General features: G+C 43.2%; 1 protein-coding gene across 1 annotated transcript in view; it reads left to right on the plus strand.

Moving 5' to 3' along the window:
• Positions 1 to 16,495, plus strand: part of ttc12 (tetratricopeptide repeat domain 12) — a 51,011-nt gene that overhangs the window by 18,142 nt on the left and 16,374 nt on the right. The window contains exons 14-17 of the mRNA XM_056284083.1: positions 1,571 to 1,634; positions 1,803 to 1,937; positions 2,161 to 2,253; positions 5,661 to 5,729. Coding sequence (XP_056140058.1) covers positions 1,571 to 1,634; positions 1,803 to 1,937; positions 2,161 to 2,253; positions 5,661 to 5,729 — 361 coding nt within the window. The remainder of the gene's footprint in view (positions 1 to 1,570; positions 1,635 to 1,802; positions 1,938 to 2,160; positions 2,254 to 5,660; positions 5,730 to 16,495) is intronic.

Consider the following 16,495-nt stretch of genomic DNA (forward strand, 5'->3'; position numbering starts at 1 on the left):
AAAGTATAGATACTTAAGTGTGTGCTGATCAGCACAGTACAGTCTCTCTTATAGGGCTGTTCTTCTCCTCCTTATCTCATGTAATCCAGCTCACATCCCACCAAGGCCATCTCTCCAGTTAGTATGTACAGACTTTGCTGCACTCTGAGTTTCTCATACATTTGTCTGCTATCAGCTAACAGTTAATAATGGGCCTTTATTTGTTCACATGGAGAAGACACTTTATAGCAATACCTTTGTTCTGTTACATATGAACTTTAAGCATCTATCTATGCAATATAGAGTAAAGTTAAACATGGTCAAAGATTAAAAGTAAGCAAACATCATATATGATTATATGGCAGACAAATTGCCTTCACAGTCTACAACCCTTCCATTTGTCATATCACCATATATATCAGACATGTTGAAATGCAACATGGGTCAGGGGAGCACCTCTAAATGAATGCAATGTTTGACATCTTCAATAAAGCCACATGTTAATAATCTCACTTGAAAGCAAAAGCCATTCAGTATCATAGCCTGTCTCACTTTCTGTTGCTTCATGAAAATAAAGAAGGGAGGACAAGGCAGGCTCCGTAACATGACAGGAAACAAGCAGAGCTATGAGAGATGTGAAATAGGGAGATCCTTTTTTTCCCACTTCTTTTGTTCCAGGAGAAAAACTACACCTGAGTTTAGTAGTGTCATGTACTCTACAGCCAAGTGAAAGTCTTGCTCTTTCTGCTAAAAACCCATAGAAATGTCAGACTGACATAAATAGATAAACACAAAGAAGTAATATGATGTGATTAGTATAAATCTGAAGTTAATTTATGAATATATGTATTTTCCCCTTCCATTTAATATGTCTTTGGAAATGAAAGTTGACTCTTTGAATAAGTTAACCTGAAGTCTCAGCATATTTTTAAGGCTGTGAAAGGTTAATTTTTATGCTGATCTTTTTTTATTTTAACAATATGAGTAAAGATGACCTGTATTTTTATTTATAATGAGCTAACAAAATTACAAAAGCTTATTTCTGTCAATCCATTTAACTCTCCAAAAAGAAATGCAAATATAATAGTTTTAGATATTTGAATAAATCCTTAGCTGTGTCATCAAGAAAAAAAAGTCATGTGCAGTTTGATACTCTTTATTGCCTAAAAAGTCTTGATTCTTGTAATTTGCTAATTTTCTACCTGAAATCCAGATTATAGGGACACCTTCAGCTTAACCATCATCTTTTAAACCTAATGCATGCAAATCCTAACGCAGATCTTAGATATAGCTTGTTTTTCTCCTCAAGCACATATACTATGTCCATCTATCCATTATCCAAACCGCTTACTTTAATCTGTGCACATATATGTATTTCTCATAATCATAAATATACTGTAGATATATCTTAACCAGTACTTCCCAATCTCCCAAACCCTGCTGCTCAACGTGGACAAATGTTCTTGTGATTTTGATCAAAAGTAAACTATTTTGTTAGATAGTGGACAATGCAAACAATTCAACCATTATCTGATATCTTGCATCTAGGAGGGTTTATATGGATTATTTCTTTCTCTTTTTTTTTTAATAGATTTCGAATGAAGCTGAGGGACTTGTTTACAGAATGCATTGCTGCCCCTTTTACAACAAAACTGGTAAGATAGTTGGATAGACAGTTGTATCAAGGTGAGTTATTGTAATAGACATAGTCCAAATATAACTAAGGTCTTTGATATATTTATGTGTGTGTGTGTGTGTGTGTGTGTGTGTGTGTGTGTGTGTGTGTGTGTGTGTGTGCGTGCGTATGATTATGACATTTTCAGAGAGATATCAACAGGTACAGTGAGCATATCCTTCAATCTCTGATACCAATAATTGGCAGCCTGGCTAAAGACGATGTCATTCGCCACAATATGGCTCACTGTCCAAACTGTTGGGAGGGCTTTCTTTTAGCCATGGTGAATATGATTATTGATGCATTAAGGACACAGGTCAAAGATATTCCATTTGAATTCTGAAACCACAGTAATTCTTGCTTCTTTGTTCACTTTGTCAGAGAAGGAAGCCATCTTTCAACAACATAAAACATTCTCTTTTTTGATACGTCATGAACAATTTACTGCTGCACATTTTCACTTTATGTGTTATTTCACATGTATAATTTACTGCTTGCAATTCCAGAAACAGTGTGGAGAGGGTGATTACAAAGAAATCATTTATCCTATGCTTGGGCTGATGTTCAACCTTTCCACTATCACCTCCCGAACCATTCAGGTAAGAAAGGTATTGATATGTGATACTGAAAACTACTTTCTTTGGTGTGGATTGCCACCTAACAAATGTACTCTGCTTGGATAGTTTAGGCAGGTGGGTAGCATAGACATTTTTTTTTCTCTCAATCGAAATGCAGTATTTAGTATCCTATCAGTTCCAGGACCAGTTTCAACTTTGTAGCAGTAGTGAAATACTGTATATTCTGCTACATCCTAAAATATGTATCCATGGTTTATATGCCAGGTTGTGTGCAAGGACCTATGCAAAAAATTGCACACAATTGACAGGCATACAGTGACATTCACATGTTAAAGCTGCATACAAGAATGTTTTTAGATAAAATATTACCTTTTAATTGCCATTAGTTTTGAAAATATCCCCCCGAGCCCCAATGGAAGTGAGAAAAAAACAAAACAAAACAAAAACTGTGTTACATGGATTTGCCTATTAGTCAATTTCTGAGCACACACTGTGCTTTCCCGTAGAATCTTTACTGGTGCATAGGAAGTAATGTATTTCATATATTTATAGACTAGCATTTATCCAGTACCATACCATGGGGTTCAGTCAGGGCCTTCAGTAATGACCCCCCCCCCTCACACACACACATAAATTCTCATATGGGTGCCGATACATCCAACTTAGCTACATACAAACTACACTATCACACACTACATAGGCACTACTGGATCAACACCAACAAGACAGGTGATCATCAACAACCACAACGCACACACCACTGTGCACAAAAGCAGCTATTGCAGCATCACCATCAGATCTTCCTTTATGATGCTCAGCAACCAGATTGCACATGCAAACCACATGGCACAAAACAAACTAGAAGAGTGCACTCAGTAGAGGGCAGATCTGTCATGTGTATCTCCCTTTCTCCAGTGCGCCGACTTGGTGACAAACCACCCCTTTTTTCACCTACCAGAAGAAGAAGCCCTTATTAAAAGACTTCAGATGTGTTTAACGGTCACAGTTTTCATGGTATAAAATGAATGTAGGTGAATGACATTTATTCATTCTAAAGCAATTTTAAAAAATGGTAGAAAAATATAGCTCAGCCATGGGAAATATTTTGTTGTAGCTACTGAGTTTATTTCCAGCTGTGACTGTGATTAATCCTACTCTTAAAATTGTATTTTTATAGCGGAGTTTTAATGCTGGGGTCTAAGGCACTTCCACAACCCAGCCACTGAGGATGCACAAGCCAATGCATTCTTAGTGTCGGTCACAAGCCTGGATAAATGGGGAGGGTTGCATCAGGAAGGGCATCCGGCATAAAACCTTTGCCAAATCAAATATGCGGATCATAAACCAGATTTCCAAACTGGATCGGCCAAGGCCCGGGTTATAAATGACTGCCACCAGTACTGTTGGCCAGCAGGGTGCCAGTGGAAACTATGCTACTGTTGGGTGAAGGAGAAGGAGAAGGGAAAGCATGGGCAGAGGCAGCGGGAGGGGAGGAAGGGTAAGAGTGTGGAGGTGAGAGTCAGAACTTTGAATGTTGGTACTATGACTGGTAAGGGAAAGAGCTGACTGATTATGATGGAGAGAAGAAAGGTAGGTATACTGTGTGTGCAAGAGACCAGGTGGAAGGGGGAAGTAAGGCCAGGCGCATCGGAGGAGGGTTCAAACTCTCCTACCATGGTGCGAATGGGAGGAGATATGGGGTAGGGGTAATTCTGAAGGAAGAGTATGTCAAGAGTGTGTTGGAGGTGAAGAGAGTGTCAGACAGAATGATGAGTATGAAGCTGGAAATCGAAGGTGTGTTGATGAATGTTATCAGTGCATATGCCCCGCAAGTTGGGTGTGAGATGGAAGAGAAAGAATAATTCTGGAGTGAGTTGGATGAAGTGATGGAGCGTGTACCCAAGGAGAAGAGAATGGTGAGTGGAGTGAACTTCAATGGGCATGTTGGTGAAGGGAACAGAGGTGATGAGGAGGTGGTGGGTAGGTATTATTTTATCTGGTTAGAGGAAGGAAGAAAAGGAGATTTGGTGGTGGAATGAGGAAGTACAGTGAAGTATACAGAGGATGAAGTTGGCAAAGAAGAAGTGGGATGGTTAGAGAGATGAAGAATGTAGAAAGGAGTACAATGAGATGCAGCATAAAGGGACGAGAGAGGTGGCAAAGGCAAAGGAAAAAGCATTTGGTGAGTTGTATGAGATTAAGGAAGGAGAAAAGACTTGTGCTGATTGGGTAGACAGAGGGACCGAGCTGGGAAGGATGTGCAGCAGGTTAGGGCGATCAAGGATAGAGATGGAAATGTGCTGACACGCGAGGAGAGTATGTTGAAAAGGTGAAAGGAGTACTTTGAGGGACTGATTAATAAAAAATATGAGAGAGAGAAGGTTAGATGATGACGGGATAGTGAATCAGGAAATGCATGCATTAGCAAGGAGGAAGTGAGGGCAGCTATGAAGAGGATGAAGAGTGGAAAGTCGGTTGGTCCTGATGACATACCTGTGGAGGCATGGAGATGTTTAGGAGAGATGGCAGTGGAATTTTTAACTAGATTGTTTAACACAATCCTGGAAAGTGAGAGGATGCCTGAGGAGTGGAGAAGGAGCATACTGGTACCGATTTTCAAGAATAAGGGCGATGTGCAGAGCTGTAGTAACTACAGAGGTATAAAGTTGATCAGCCACAGCATGAAGATATCGGAAAGAGTAATAGAAGCTAGGTTAAGAAGACAGCTGAAGCGTGGGGACGCGCTTCCCGAAGGAGGGTGTAGTGTAATGACCACGGAGGAGTAGACTCGGTAGCCCTTGGATTAACGGGTCAGACCCTTTAGTTGGCTGGTTAGCGCAGTCGCCCGTGGTGTGGGCTATCCGGGTTCAATTCCCGGCTGCCCTTGAATTTGCTAAATTGGTGTCAGATGTGGGATGGTGAGACCATGAGGCCATAGGAAGCGTGTGCGTCCAGAGGTGTGAGGGAGCTGATATGCTGAAGTGCGGGGACGCACTTCCCTATGGAGGCGGGTAGTGTAAGGATTACTAGACTCGCTAGCCCTTGGCTAACGGGTTGGATCCTTTAGTCGACTGGCTTAATGCAGTCGCCCATCGTGCGGGAGATCCAGGTCTGTGTCCCGGCTGCCCCCCGAATTCGCTACATTTGTAGTGATTCTAATTCACTACATTTTATATATCACCTCATCTCACCTCAACTAGGCCGTCCATCCGGACGTCCCTAAAAAAAGAAAGAAAATGTATATATCAGTCAGATATACAAAAGGATAGATACTACAACACTGAAACTAAACCATGGAAAAGATGAAAAACTAGAAAGGAGCGAAATAAAGAAAGTAGCAAGATATAATGTGAGCGGTCTGCCTGTGATGATATGATGATATGCATGTAAAACTTGATTCAAACTTTCCCTGTCTCTACTCTTTACAGGAGCATGCTGTTTCTATCTGTAACTGGTGTTTGGGATTGCTGCATGATGACGATGGAAAAAATAGGAGTGTAAGTGGCAGAACTGACTTTCCTGCGGCATTATAACACCCAGCAGGCCAAATGCTTCTCTCAGTAGAGCCATAAGCACCCAATAAATCAAATAGATCATTTATCATCCTTATGGTATCCCACTGAGATGCCACATTGTGAAATTAAGATGCTGTATTGTATGCGTAGTGTGACTGCAGAGGCATTTTCAATGTTTTTACTTGGTTTATTGTTAGGGTTTGTGGAAGACCCCAAGTGCACGACACCAGACAGAGATGGGGTTAGCTGAAAACTGGCGTACTTTATTCAAACATAGGAAGGCAATGAGCGACAAGGAAAAAACGGAAAGTCCAAGGGGGAAAAAAACTCGCGGGTAATCCAAACGGGAACAAGGCAGGATACTTCCACGGGGAAACCTTGCAAGGGAAAAACATGAACCAAGGGCCGGGATGAGTTCGTAGAGAAAAGGACCGTGAGAGGAGAGTCGCCGCTACTGCGTGGAGGTTACAACACGAACTGACAACGGGCACGTGGGAGGCCACCAAACTTAAGCCCAGCCCTGATGACTAAGCCCGGCCCTGACGAGCCGATTGGCTGCCGGCGTGGGGTGGGCGAGCCATAACGTTTATTTGGCAAAAGCTGAAATGTGTTCTCTCTGTTGTTGTTTTTCCATACTTAGTTAAAGCCCATAAGGCAAAAACAATGTTACTTTTGATGGCACAAAACACATTAATGTTGAGTGATGGCCCGAATCCTTGAATTACCTTACAGACTAAACTATAAAAGCACTCATGAGAATGTCAACTCTACTTCACCAGAAATATCAGCCATAGGCCGCGGAACCGGTATGGCCAGTAGGGCCGTGGCCATACCTACTTTGGCGTGCATTAAACATAAACATGTGTAAAAATTCAAATCGCAAATACGTTACATTCTTAATGTATTGCACTTTGTGCGCTTCCCGGGCTAATTTCCACTAGCTGTAAGCCTACGTACAGTACGTAGCCTATCACAAGCAACAAACTCTGTTTCCTAATGATTGATTGGTTATTTGTGTCACGTGAGCTTAGCGTCACACGGACGTGAATTTCACAGAACAAAAGACCAGCGCTCTATGTAAGTAGACTAACTGCTAGTGTGTTCGCTAAACTTTAAGCAATAGTAACGTTAAAATGAACGATGAAGCGTCGAAAAACAACTGATTTCTTCGGGTCAAAGTTAACCAAGGTAGCTGAGACAGCCACCGTCACGCCAGCCCACAATGAGCCCTCTGCGGAACCAGAAGTTGAATTTCTAAATGTCGCTGCTCCAACTAGCCCCTCTGCCGCCGCTACCCTCAACGTTATGAGCCTATAGCCAGATGTAAACAGGCTGTTGAAATCGGTTTATACTGTAACGTGCATGGATAAGAAGACACGCTGGCCGCTGGCTGGCGGGTCTGACCCTTTAGTCTAGCGGTTAGCGATGTCTCCTGCGGTGTGGGCGAGACAGGTTCGCTTCCCGGCCGCGGCAGTTCCTGTGGTTGCGTTGTCCCCCAAATTCGCTACAATACAATTCCCGCGTCAACTGCCAGCGCCGAGAGATCTTTCTCAACCCTTCGTCGTATGAAGACTTATCTAAGGTCAACAATGACTCAAAGGAGACTCTATGACTTGAGGTGCAGCCACACACACAGGGATGCTTTGGCCAGTGTGGATGGTCTCGCCATTGCCAGGGACTTCATCCAGCACAACGAGAGAAGGAGGAACTTCTTTGGGAACGTTTAAGACGGGGTGGTGAGCGTTGACATTTTTTAATCCTATGCAACTGGACTTGACGTGTCAAATGATTTATGCTTTCTGATCATACTGATTATACTATTTGATTGTGACTCAAGTGTAGGCTATAATCAGGAGAAATAAAAACGGCAATAATAAATAAAGTTATGCGTTACGAGTGTGGCTTGGGGGGGGGCGTCACGTCATTCTTGGCCCTACCCATTCGAAATGCGTTCCGCGGCCCTGTATTATTCTCTGGCCAGTTCAGAAGCTATGCGCTTCTTGGTTGGAACCATACGTCATGATGTGATCTGCGTATCACGTGACGTACTTGCGTATCCGGGAAAGTTCCCGCCCTCAGGCGCTAGGATTGGCCAGATCGATGCAAACGCGCAACAACCCTAACCACGTTCGCTAGCTAGCTGTTAGCCATTAGCCACGTTTGCAACCAAGCTAACTGTGCCAACTTAACTGTGTGTACGGTAAACGAATATGTTTTTCCTAGGATGAAGCCGGAATGTTGACTGACAGGCAGATCTGGCCAATCCTAGCACCTGAGGGCGGGAACTTTCCGGATTCTTCCTAGGGAAAAACTATTGTCGTACGGGTCGGGGAACCAGCCGCAGGTGTTGGGAATTGGGCAATAAATGGAGAGTAAAGGTTCCTTATGTCTCATAGTTTTTAAGACTCGACAACGAAACAAGACTTGGTACCAGGAGTTGTCGAACTCATGTTAGACTCGTGAACAGGCGAGTTAAGTGACCAAAAATTTGTACGGCGAACGGCAAGTACTACCCTTAGTTTCTAGTGTAAACTACTAATAAGACACGTTAGCCCCTAGCTAACGGGTCTGACCCTTTAGCCGAGCGGTTAGTGATGTCGCCTTGTGGTGCAGTACACTCGTATCGAATCCCGCACCGGGCAAGAAAATAACCGGTCACACTAGTGCTATCAGTGTTAGCTTATGCTAGTCACGGCATGCAGCTAACGGAGGAGCAACAGGTGGATTTTGATGTGGTGGTGGATAGATTTGCAGCCTTTTGCATTCCAAAGAAAAATGAGACATATGAAAGGTATGTTTGCAATAGCCGGTCAGAGACTGTTGGAAGAATTTATAATGGACGTTAAGTTGAAAAGTCAGTCGTGCAATTTTGGCGGCTTAGCTGACTCGCTGGTTCGTGACAGGATAGTGATGGATGTGTGACAAGAGTCGGCGAAAAATTACTTAGACAGGCTGACTTGACGCTAGAGAACGCGATACAAGTGTGTCAGGAAAGAGAATTAACAGAGAATAGACTGACAAGCATGGACTGTAGTCAGCTGAAAGACAGTCATGGAAATAGACTGTACAACTAAGCACAAAGCAAAGCAGCAGAGTGGCGAAAAGCACGAAAAGAGCAAGTGGCAGAGTCCGGAGACGAGGCACTGCTCGCGCTGTGGTGGGGAACACAGACCACAACAATGTCCGGCGTTCGGGAAGGAATGTAGAGTGTGGCAGAAAGAACCACTTCGCCAGGGTCTGCAAACGGGTCCAGAGAAAGATCCACTGTATCGACCACGACAGTGACGCTGCAGATGACCTCTTCGTGGGAATGGTCTACAGTGCGGTGAAGGACGAGGATTGGACTGCCGAGTACACTGTAAATGGAACAAACATCTGGTTCAAGCTGGACACAGGCGCACAGGCTAACATAATGGCTGAAACTGACCTGGCCAGGTCGGATATTCCAGCCATTGTGAACACCAAGGACGGAGTGAAACTGAGAGCAGTGGGGAGCCTATCCATACAATGGGTACATGCACTTTGGTAATGTCCATAAAAGGTGAGCGATTTGGTGTGCCTTGTGTAATTGTGCAAGGTTGCAAGCCACCCATAATTGGACATAAAATATGCAATGCATTAAGTCTGGTAAAACGTGTTCATGAGGTAAAAAATGAAAGTGACAAAGGCACAAGAAATGTAGAGGGTGATTATGCTGATGTTTTTCAGGGTTAGTTGAGAGAAAACAAAAGGACAGACTGAAACAGCTCCAAGATCCTATGAGGTGCAAACACAAGAAGGGGCAACATACAGGAGAACTCGCAGACACTTACTGAAGGTACCTGAAAAGGAACAAAGTGGACTTCCGGGTAATGGCGTCGCTGTGATCAGCCGTGTTTACTTTGTCTCTCCCCGCCTTACATTTCTATTAACTACCGCACCTCGCCTAGCCGTTGGAAAGTTATCTCAAACGCTCCCTATCAACACGCCAAAAATACCAAAACCACAAAAACAAAGTAAAACGGACCAAGCCCGTGAAACAACAGAGGGTTCTTCTACCTCAAATGACGCTAGCACCGGGCCTGTAGCTAACGTTAGCGCTATGCTACCTGGAATCTTGTCGGAGGCTCTGCTTAAACGCATCGCCCATGTTGTCGCAGAAGAGGGCCAGCGAATTCAAAAGAAGTTCAATTAGGTTTTCACCAAATTTGAGGCGAGACTGGATGCAAAAATTGGCAGCGTGGTCAAACGTGTTGACGATGTTGCGGCGGCTACCGATTTTCTCACTGCACGTCAGACTGAATCGTAGGCACGTATCGCCTCCGCCTTGGAAGATGGAATAGCCCCGCTGCTCGGGAAATGTGCCGCGTTGGAGAAAATGAACGCAGAGCTGTCGGCAAAGGTTACAGACTTGGAGAGACGCTCCAGGCGGGACAATGTTAGGATTTTAAACCTCAAGGAGTCAGTTGAGGGAAGTGAGCCCTTAACATTTTTGAAGAGTTTATCCCCAAAGTGCTGGAGTTGCCAGGGAATCTCCAGTATGAGGGCCAGCCTCTCCGTATCCCTCCTGACATCCCCCCGCTGGTCCGGTCCGCACGGAGAGCCTTCAACCCAGTTTGCGCTGAACTTATCAAGAAAGGCATTCGTTTCCAGATGAACTTCCCTGCAGTGCTATCTTTCAAGCTTGACGGCGTTAAGAAGCCTTTTACAATCCCGAAAGATGCCAAGGCATTTTTGGAGGGGAGCGTTTGATTTGTACTATTTCACTGCTGCACACACTGACGCTGGGCGGTTGATGAGTCTACCACTAACTTATACATGCTTTGTCCCCTCTTCTAATTTCGTCTAGGTCGGACAGTTCACTTTCTTTTTCGTTGGTTATTTACTTATCATACTGTTGCTTATGTAGCCTTTCAATTCATTCTTGTATCATAACTGTGTTTTTAATTATGTCGCACCATATTAGTTTCAAATCCATCCTACTTTGTCATCTTTGCATATAATTCCTGTTTAGTTCAATTTTTTTCTTAGTTTTGTTTTTGAAGTAAAACATTATTATTAATATTATCACAATATTATTACATTTGTTTCCCTTTTCTTATTCGGGTTGGGGGGGATTAGAACATTTAACGTATACCTTTTCAGTTCTAGCAGGCGAGAGTGGGGAGAGACGGGTTATTTTTTTTTAGTGATTTGTTTTTTCAGCGGGAAGTCTTTTTTTTCTAGTACGCTTAGAAAGAAGGTGATTATTCTCTCCTTATGGTTTATAATTGTTCACTTTGCGGTGCAGATATTTTTGGGAGTGGGATGCAGTCTCTCAATTGCGGAGAGGCCAGCTCGAGATTTCGATGAGAGCGTGGCTGAGGGTGGGTGGAGCCCATCGTTTGGGGAGAGGCTGGCAATGGGGTTTAGGGTTCTCTGGGTATTTGTTGTTGTGGGATGGGAGGGTGGGGGGTAGATCTTTCAATGCCGGTGTTGTTTTAGGAGTGTTAATATCATTTGTCCTTACCAACCTATGCTCTCAGCTAAGGAAAATTGATAGTGTTCTAAATTTCTTGAGCTGGAACATCAAGGGTTTAAATCACCGTGTTAAAAGAAGGAAAGTGTTTGCACACAAACAATGTGAAACAGCAATTGCCTTTTTACAGGAAACATACACTCACTGGCCACTTTATTAGGTACACCTTGCTAGTACCGGGTTGGACCCCCTTTTGCCTTCAGAACTGCCTTAATCCTTCGTGGCATAGATTCAACAAGGTACTGGAAACATTCCTCAGAGAGTTTGGTCCATATTGACATGATAGCATCACACAGTTGCTGCAGATTTGTCGGCTGCACATCCATGATGTGAATCTCCCGGTCCACCACATCCCCAAGGTGCTCTATTGGATTGAGATCTGGTGACTGTGGAGGCCATTTGAGTACAGTGAACTCATTGTCATGTTCAAGAAACCAGTGTGAGATGATTCGAGCTTTATGACATGGCGCGTTATCCTGCTGGAAGTAGCCATCAGAAGATGGGAACACTGTGGTCATAAAGGGATGGACATGGTCAGCAACAATACTCAGGTAGGCTGTGGCGTTGACACGATGCTCAATTGGTACTAAGGGGCCCAAAGTGTGCCAAGAAAATATCCCCCACACCATTACACCACCACCACCAGCCTGAACCGTTGATACAAGGCAGGATGGATCCATGCTTTCATGTTGTTGACGCCAAATTCTGACCCTACCATCCGAATGTTGCAGCAGAAATCGAGACTCATCAGACCAGGCAACGTTTTTCCAATCTTCTATTGCCCAATTTTGGTGAGCCTGTGCGAATTGTAGCCTCAGTTTCCTGTTCTTAGCTGACAGGAGTGGCACCCGGTGTGGTCTTCTGCTGCTGTAGCCCATCTGCCTCAAGGTTCGACGTGTTGTGCATTCAGAGATGCTCTTCTGCATACCTCGGTTGTAATGAGTGGTTATTTGAGTTACTGTTGCCTTTCTATCAGCTCGAACCAGTCTGGCCATTCTCCTCTGACCTCTGGCATCAACAAGGCATTTTCGCCCACAGAACTGCTGCTCACTGGATATTTTCTCTTTTTTGGACCATTCTCTGTAAACCCTAGAGATGGTTGTGCGTGAAAATCCCAGTAGATCAGCAGTTTCTGAAATACTCAGACCAGCCTGTCTGGCATAAACAACCATGCCACGTTCAAAGTCACTTAAATAACCTTTCTTCCCCATTCTGATGCTCGGTTTGAACTGCAGCAGATCGTCTTGGCCATGTCTACATGCCTAAATGCATTGAGTTGCTGCCATGTGATTGGCTGATTAGAAATGTGCGTTAATGAGCAGTTGGACAGGTGTGCCTAATAAAGTGGCCGGTGAGTGTATATTTGTGGCTCTAATAACTCTCGCCTTATGTCACGGTGGCTGGGCAGCACTTTCATTCCACTTTCCAGGCCAAAGCCAGAGAGGTCTCAACTCTTATTAACCAAAATATTTCCTTTGAGCATCACAATGTAGTGTCAGACACAAACGGTCGTTATATCATTGTCTCAGGGAAATTATACAATACAATGGTAGTTCCTCACTACCAGAGTTACTCGACTGAAGATGCCTACACCCTGGTTTAACAACAAGAAACATGCTCTTAAGCAGGCCTACAGGAGACTGGAACGTAAATGGCAAAAATAAAATTGGAAGTTTTTTTAACCTACATCTTGTCATGAGTGTTTATTGATATACAAGCATGCTTTAGCTGCTGCAGAAGCAGCATATCTCTCTCGCTTAATCAATATTAATAAACATAATCACAGATTTCTCTTTGACACTGTAGCTAAATTTGCTAAAATAGTAGCCATCTATTAGCTGCTCACCAGTCATGGCCCTGAGTTTCTAGACTTTCTGCAGTAAGGTTGAGGAGTTCATAAAATTAGTTCTTCAACTCCAGCTACTCCTGCAGATCCTGTCTTACCAAATTCATATCTATTCAGTGAGTCACTGATAGTCCCTGTTATTACAGCTTTTGACATTATTTCTCTTGATACTTTGACTAAGCTCATGTCAGCTTCTAAACCAACTACTTGCCTATTTAACTTGTTACCAGCAAAACTTTTTAAAGACCTGTGGCCTTTCCTGTGACCCACAATGCTGGACATTGTTAATTTAGTATCACTTAATATTGGTACTGTTCCCAGCAGTTTTAAGACAGCTGCGGTCAAACCTGTGCTTAAGAAACAACACCTCAATCTAGGGTCTCTTAATAACTACCAACCAGTCTCTAATCTTCCATTCTTTTTAATATTACTAGAGAGAGTTGTGTATCAACAATTTTTGCCACCCAGTGACTGCTGGGATAGGCGCCAGCATCCTCACAACCCTGAGAGAAGGATAAGCGGTTTGGGTAATGGGTGGATGGATGGATAGAAGACAACTATCTATATGAACCTTTTCAATCAGCTTTCAGGGCCTATCAATCCACTGAAAATGCTCTGACCAGAGTGGTGAATGATCTTCTACTAGCTGTGGACTCTGATTCCATTTCTGTGCTTCTTCTACTGGACCTCAATGCAGCCTTTGACACCATTGATCCCGGTATACTATTAGACAGAATATATTGTCATTTTGGTGTCTCTAGCATAGCTGTTTACCATCTTAAGTTCTACTTATCTGGAAGAACACAGTGTGTCTGCTATAATAATATTACATTGACATTTAATGACATTGTGTACCTCAAGGCTCGGTTCTTGGCCCTCTACTTTTCTCTCTTTATATTTCATCTCTTGGCCAAATTATACGCAGTCGAGGAATAAATTTCAAATGCTATGCTGATTATACTCAGCTGTATGTGCCTATGAGGGCTGATGATCGTACTCAAATGACAAATTTAGAGGCCTGCTTGGCTGCTGGGAAAAATTGGATGTCACTAAATTTTCTGTTTTTAAATTCGGGTGAAACTGAGATGTTCACTGGCGTAAATATAGGTGGTGCAGCCAGTGCAGTGGCACCAGGGCCCGTCGCTAGGGGGGGGGCCGTCAATATTTCTGCATGCATTGCCCTAGTCCAATGTTACGTGTCTGTTTTGAGCATGTGATGATAGCTTGTTTAGCGCGCAATATCATTTACCTATCTAGCCTGCCTAAGTAACGTTAGAAAAATAAAATCAAGCAAGCAAGCACGAGTTACACACATAAAAGTGGATGTAAAAAGAGGAAGGAGAGCAAGGAAAAAAAGGAAAGCTGCAATGTGTGCTGCGTGCGTGCCCAACCATGCAATCTACCAGGTTTTGAGTCTGATGTGTGCTCCCCTGTTACTGTCGAATGACAAGGCTATTAGCTATATTACAGCCTAGTTGCTTTGTTGACTTGTTTCATTGCCTTGTTGACTGATATGATTTAGAGACCGTCTGTTTAGGTTTCCGAACTCTGTCCGTGGTGCGTCCACTCTCCGTGGTTCTGAAGTGTAGCCAATCTTTGACGTACTGACCTTTACAATAACTAATCTGTGTAAAATTTTTCTGTTACTTTGATATTTCTATTTTATTTTTTATATTTTATGCTGTGAAGCACTTTGTGATTGTATATCTGTGAAAGGTGCTATACAAATAAATTACTAAAATTACTTACTAAACCCACCTATGGTGGTGGTGGTGGTGGTGTGTGTGTGTGAGAGAGAGACGGGGGGGTGGTCTACGAGGGTTGCTTGCACCAGGGCCCATAATAAATATGTTACGCCAGTGGAGATGTTAGTCATTGGCCCTGCTACACACCGACAGCAGTTTCATCAAGGAACAAAAACAGTTGACAACGCTGTGATTTCACAAAGTGTGGCAGCCAAAAATCTTGGTCTTAAGTTTGATCCCAACCTTTCCTTTGATAAACATTATTAAAGAAGTCACCAAGACTGCCTTTTTTCACTTACGTAACAGCTAAAATTCAGTCTTTCCTGTCCATGGCTGATGCAAAGACTAATACATGCATTTGTCTCATCCAGACTTGATAACTGTAGTGTTCTGTTTTCAGGTCTGCCACATGCTAGTACTTAAAGTCTTCAGATGGTTAAAAATGCTGAAGCTAGAATTCTAACTATCCATCCATTATCCAAACCGCTTATCCTGCTCTCAGGGTTGGGGGGATGCTGGAGCCTATCCCAGCAGTCATTGGGCGGCAGGCGGGGAGATACCCTGGGCAGGCCGCCAGGCCATCACAGGGCCTGCTAGAATTCTAACTAAAACTAGAAATTTGACCATATTACATCAATTCTTGCCTCCCTTCATTGGCTTCCTATCCATGTTAGATCAGACTTCAAGATGATTCTGCTGACTTAATGGGCTTGCCCATCATACCTGTCTGATCTCCTTAAACTGTACATTCCATCTCGAGCTCTTTGCTCTAAAAATACAGGGCTCCTGTGTGTACCCAAAGTTAAAAAGAAGTCAGCTGGTGGCAGGGCATTTTCCTATCGGGCCCCGTTCTTGTGGAATAACCTGCCTGCTGCTGTCAGACAATCAGAGTCTGTTGAGTCCTTTAAATCCAAACTTAAAACTCATCTTTTTGCCTTAACCTACTATTAGTTGCCTTTAAACTGAATACTTCCTGATCTGTACTGCATGGTGGGTTGGTTTCTGTCTCAATGAATTTACCAAGCACTGTTCTGCTGATGAGATTATATAATATAGATTATTGACTATTGCAAACTGTTCTCTTCTTTCACATCTTTTCTCTCGCTCTGAATGATGTCGTCTCCTTTCTCTTCTCCTGTGTATGTGAATGGTGTGATCTGAGTCTCCCCCATGTGCATGTGTAGTTTGTCCTCCTTCCAGGTCTTCATGGTGACAGTGGTCGCTGCCTGGACACTGCTTGGCATCCTCCTCATTACATTTTTTTATACATCTTATAAAGCCATGCAATTTTGTTATCCTGTTTAAATGTTATATCTTTCTCTCACTGATGTGTGACTAATATTTTTTCTTGTCTCTTCTCCCGTGTATGTGAATGGTGTGATGTGAGTCTCCCCTGTGTGTGTGGGTAATCTGTCCTCCTGTCAGGTCTACATGTTTTTGCGGGAACTAATTGTAAGGATTATTATTATTGCCGTCTCCGCAGGGCACCACAATATTTACGTTTACGTTTTGGGTCATATCTCGGGCTCTGTATGGAATTTTTGAGAAATGCTTTTTTCCTCTAATTTCTTGGAAGCTCCTGAATCTAACGCACCCATTCCCGCCAATTTCTGCCATATTTCCCGCCATTTTAAAAAAACCGGAAGTGCAAGTAAAATGA

This window comes from Lampris incognitus, chromosome 7 (assembly GCF_029633865.1).
Source record: "Lampris incognitus isolate fLamInc1 chromosome 7, fLamInc1.hap2, whole genome shotgun sequence".
In the NCBI taxonomy this organism is placed as follows: domain Eukaryota; kingdom Metazoa; phylum Chordata; class Actinopteri; order Lampriformes; family Lampridae; genus Lampris; species Lampris incognitus.